This window comes from Pongo pygmaeus, chromosome 18, assembly GCF_028885625.2.
Source record: "Pongo pygmaeus isolate AG05252 chromosome 18, NHGRI_mPonPyg2-v2.0_pri, whole genome shotgun sequence".
NCBI lineage: Eukaryota > Metazoa > Chordata > Mammalia > Primates > Hominidae > Pongo > Pongo pygmaeus.
This window is the reverse complement of record NC_072391.2, coordinates 6,596,701-6,601,852: the sequence shown is the minus strand read 5'-3', so window position 1 is coordinate 6,601,852 and position 5,152 is coordinate 6,596,701. Positions and strand designations below refer to the sequence as shown.

The following is a 5,152-nucleotide window of genomic DNA, read 5'->3' as shown; positions in this document are numbered from 1 at the left end:
TGGATATTCGGTGCCGTATTTCAGGTGGGGTATACGCCACCTGCAATTTTGGAAGTAATATGATTTTCTCCCCCCATGGATATCAGAAACCATATCACAGGGGGTGGTGAACAACCCCTGCGATATTTGGAGTGATATCATCGTCTCCCCTCACGATGATTAAGAACAATATCGTAGGGGTGGGGGGTGTACACCCCCTTTCATATTTGATACCATCCTCTTCCCCCCTGGATATTAGGAACAATATCAGGAAGGGACCTAGAGACCCTGCGACCTTTGCTGTCATACAATTGTCTCTCCCCTAGATATTAGGAAAAATGTCACTGGGGATGTGAACAGCCCTGCGATATTGAGAATAGTATCATCCTCTCCCCCCTTGCATATTGGGAACAACATCACAGGTGGGGTGTACTGCCTCTGCGATATTGGGAGTAAAATTTTCCTCTCTTCCCCTGGACATCAGGAAGGGTATCAGAGGGGGAGGGTGTGCATTCCCTGCCATATTCAACGTAACTTCATCCTCTCCCTCCCAGGGTATTCAGAACAATAGGACAGGAGGGGTGTACGCCAACTGCGATATTGAGAGTCGTATCATCCTCTTTCGCTCTTCATATTAGGAACAATATCACAGGGTTGTGTACACCCCCTGCGATATTGGGAGTAATATCATCGTCTCTCCCTGTGGATATTAGGAAGAGTATCACAGAGCTGTGTAAACCGCCTGCGGTACTGGAAGTAATATCATCCTCTCTCCCTCTGAATAGAGGAAGATTTTCACAGGGGTGTGTACACCCCCTGCGATATTGGGAGTAATGTCATCCTCCCCAAACCTGGATGTTAGCAACGAGATCACAGAGGGGGTGTACACACCCTGCGACATTGGAAGGAATATGATCGTCTCCCCACCTGGATACTGGGAAAGATATCACAGCGCGGGTATACGTTCCCTACGCTGTTGGCAGTAATCTCATTCTTTTCCTGTCTGGATATGAGGAAGCATATCACAGGGGTGCTGTACAATTACTTCGATATTGGGAGTAATATCATCCTCTATTTTCCTGGATATTGGGCACAAAAACACAAAAGGGTGTACAACCCCTGCGATCTTGGGAGTAATAGCATACTCTCCTTCCCTGGATGTTAGAAAACAGTATCATCAGGGCTCAACACCCCCCGCGATAATGGGAGTCATATTTACTCTTTCACAGGCCATTTGGAACAATACAACAGGGGGTGTTTACAAACAGGGGTGGTGTACACCCCTGTGATATTGGGAGTAACATCATTCTCCCCACCTCCGGATATTAAGAACAATATCCCGGCGGGAGGTGGTACACCCCCAGTGATATTGCGAATAATGTCATCCTCTCCTTCCCTGGATATTAGGAACAATATCACAGGGGGGTGTACACCTTCTGTGATACTGGAAGCAATATCATCCTCTCCCCCGCTGGATATTAGAAAAAAATATCACTCACGGTGTACACCCGCTGTGATATTAGGAAGAATATTACAGGGTGTACACCCACTCTGACTTTAAGAGAAATAGCTCCCTCAAATGTCCCAAACAATATCACAGGGTATACAATGATATTTCCCTAGGATATTACAAATACTATCACAGGGTGTACACCCACTGTGATAACACGAGTAATAATACATCCCAAGGATACTACCAAGAATATCACAAGGCTGTACACCCACTATGACATCGGGAGTGATATCTCCCTAGGATACTACGAACACCATCACAGAATGTACACACATGGTGCGCACGCACGGTGATATTAGGAGTACTATCAACGCAGGACATAGTCAATAAGACCACAGGGAGTACATACCTGATGTACACCCACGGCGATGTTATGAGAACTACCTCCCTAGGATAATACGAATAACATCACAGAGTGGACACACATGGTATACACCCACCGTGGCACTAGGACTAATAACTTTCTGAGATATTACCAGTAGCATCACACAACAGAAACACATGGTGTACACCCACTGTAACCTTAGGTGTAATTTTTCTCTACGATATTACGAGTAACATCTCGGTGCGTACACACATGGTGAACACCCACTGTGACATTAAGGGTAATATCCCCCTAGGATATTACCAGTAACATCACCGGGTGTCCACCCATGGTGTACACGCTCTGTGATGTTAGGGATAATAACTCCCTAGGATATTATGAATAATACCGCAGGGTGTACAGAAACTGTGATATTAGAGGTAATATCTCTCTAGGATATTATGAATAATATCACAGGGTGTACACCCACTGTGATACTGGTAGCAATATCTCTCTAGGATAGTAGGAATAATATCAGAGTGCACACCCACTGTGATAATAGGAGAAATATCTCTCTGTGATATTAGGGATTAGATAACAGAGTGTACACACATGGTGTACATCCACTTTGATATTAGGAGTAATCTCTTCCTAGGACATTACAAATAACATCGCAGAGTGTACAGCCACTGTAATATTTGGAATCCTATCTCCCTAGGTGATTACAAGTAATATCACAGGGTGTACACCCACTGTGATATTAGGAGTAATATCTTCCTAGGGTATTATGAATAATTTCACAGTCTCTACACACATAATGTACACTCACTGTGATATTAGGAGTAACATCTACCTAGTAGATAACAAATAACATCGCAGGGTGTACCCCCACTTTGATATTAGCTGTAATATTCCTCTAAGTTGTTACAAATAAGATCACAGGGTGTAGAAACATGGTGTACACTCACTGTGATACCAGGAGTCGTATCTCTGTAATATATTATGAATAATATCACAGGTTGTACACCCACTGTATTATTAGGAGTCATATCTCTGTAGGACATTACAATTAATATCACAGGGTGTAGCGCCACCCTGATATTAGGAGCAATATCTTTCTAGGATATTACAGATAATATCACAGGGTGTACGCCCACTCTGCTGTCAGGAGCAATATCTCCCTAGGATATCAAAAATCCTATCACAGGGTGTCCAATCTCTGCCTTCCAGGTTCGAAGGGATTCTCCTGCTTCAGCCTCCCGAGTAGCTAGGTTTACGCGGCACCACACCCGGCTAATTTTTTTTTATTTTCACTGGAGACGGGGTTTCACCCCGTTGGCCAGGCTGGCCTGGAACTCCTGACCTCAGGTGATCCATCAGCCTTGGCCGCCCAAAGTGCTGGGATTACAGGTGTGAGGCATGGTGCTGAGCCAAGAGTTATATATTCAATTCATTTGGAAACACAGCTCCCATATTTGAGTGTGCATGTACTTTTATGAAGAAATGATGTCAGAAAACATAAGGATGATAATAAATAAGAAAAGTAACAGGCATGTTAAAAGGTCTTCTGATTGAGAACTATAAGCTTCGATTTCGTTTATAGATAATGGGGTCCTAGCTCTTGTGTCGTCCTTTTACATGTTCTACATCAAAGGTATTTGTAGCACGGTGTCAGAATAAAATAGAGTGTATTTCACGGCTTCTTAATTTCTTTCAATTAGATGAGATCTTTTTCTTAAAGAGAGAAGGACATTTTCATTGCATTGTATTTTTTCTGAAAAGAGTAGGCCGTATTTTACTGAGATCACGGATTTGTTATATATGATATTTTGGTCTTCTAATATTCTTCAGTGGATTTTCTCTAAAGTAGTATGTACAGAAAGACTTGTATAGTAAAAAAGTAAACCACGTAATAATTCTGAGATTTTTGGAATTGTCACAGCTGAGAAACATTGCTGGCGGTGTATGGTCCGCAAGTGTGAAAATGTTCCCTGTGAATTCCTTGCGTCCAGCATTAAGGGCTGGTTTTTCTCTTTTATTTTTCCAATCCTCTTTCCTTCTCAAGGTGTCCAAGACACACAGAGCCACGGAATCTCACAGGTGTCTGAGAATTCCTCCTCCTGGGACTCTCAGAGGATCCAGAACTGCAGCCGGTCCTCGCTTTGCTCTCCCTGTCCCTGTCCATGTATCTGGTCACGGTGCTGAGGAACCTACTCAGCATGCTGACTGTCAGCTCTGACTCCCCCCTCCACACCCCCATGTACTTCTTCCTCTCCAACCTGTGCTGGGCTGACATGGGTTTCACCTCGGCCACGGTTCCCAAGATGATTGTGGACATGCAGTCACATAGCAGAGTCATCTCTCATGCGGGCTGCCTGACACAGATGTCTTTCTTGGTCCTTTTTGCATGTATAGAAGACATGCTTCTGCCTGTGATGGCCTATGACTGCTTTGTAGCCATCTGTCGCCCTCTGCACTGCCCAGTCATCGTGAATCCTCACCTCTGTGTCTTCTTCGTTTTGGTGTCCTTTTTCCTTAGCCTGTTGGATTCCCAGCTGCACAGTTGGATTGTGTTACAATTCACCATCATCAAGAATGTGGAAATGTCTCATTTTGTCTGTGACCCCTCTCAACTTCTCAAACTTGCCTGTTCTGACAGCGTCATCGATAGCATATTCATAGATTTCGATAGTACTATGTTGGGTTTTCTTGTCATTTCAGGGATCCTTTTGTCTTACTATAAAATTGTCCCCTCCATTCTAAGGATTTCTTCGTCAGATGGGAAGTAGGAAGCCTTCTCCACCTGCGGCTCTCACCTAGCAGTTGTTTCCTGATTTGACGGAACAGGCATTGGCATGTACCTGAATTCAGCTGTGTCACCACCCCCCAGGAATGGTGTGGTGGCATCAGTGATGTACGCTGTGCTCACCCCCATGCTGAACCTTTTCATCTACAGCCTGAGAAACAGGGACATACAAAGTGCCCTGCGGAGGCTGCGCAGCAGAACAGTCGAATCTCATGATCTGTTCCATCCTTTTTCTTGTGTGGGTGAGAAAGGGCAACCACATTCAATCTCTACATCTGCAAATCCTGCCCCTTAGTCACATTATTTTTGTGGCTTGATGGCTTTTATTCCTTTCCGCGTTTCCTTTGTGAATATTGCTTTCTTCGTTATGCCTTTAACTGGAATGGGTGAGTATTCTGGGATCCTTTGTTTAGCAGAAACCTCATGACAGAATCCTCTATGCCTAGGCGGCCCCTTTTAGTTTCTGAGCAATAACCCTGTCATCCAGGTGGAATCACAACCATCTTTTTATATACACGAAGTCCTCACTTCACTTTGGAATTCCCTGAAA

The 5,152-nt window shown here is 44.2% G+C and overlaps 1 protein-coding gene across 1 annotated transcript; it reads left to right on the top strand.

Annotated features, from left to right (window-relative positions):
- The first annotated feature begins 812 nt into the window (after positions 1-812).
- On the top strand, positions 813-4,585 carry LOC129026298 (olfactory receptor 7E24-like). Its single transcript, XM_054473681.1, has 2 exons — positions 813-936; positions 3,930-4,585. Exons 1-2 carry the CDS (start codon positions 813-815, stop codon positions 4,583-4,585), a joined length of 780 nt encoding a protein of 259 aa, XP_054329656.1.
- Positions 4,586-5,152: the final 567 nt, after the last annotated feature.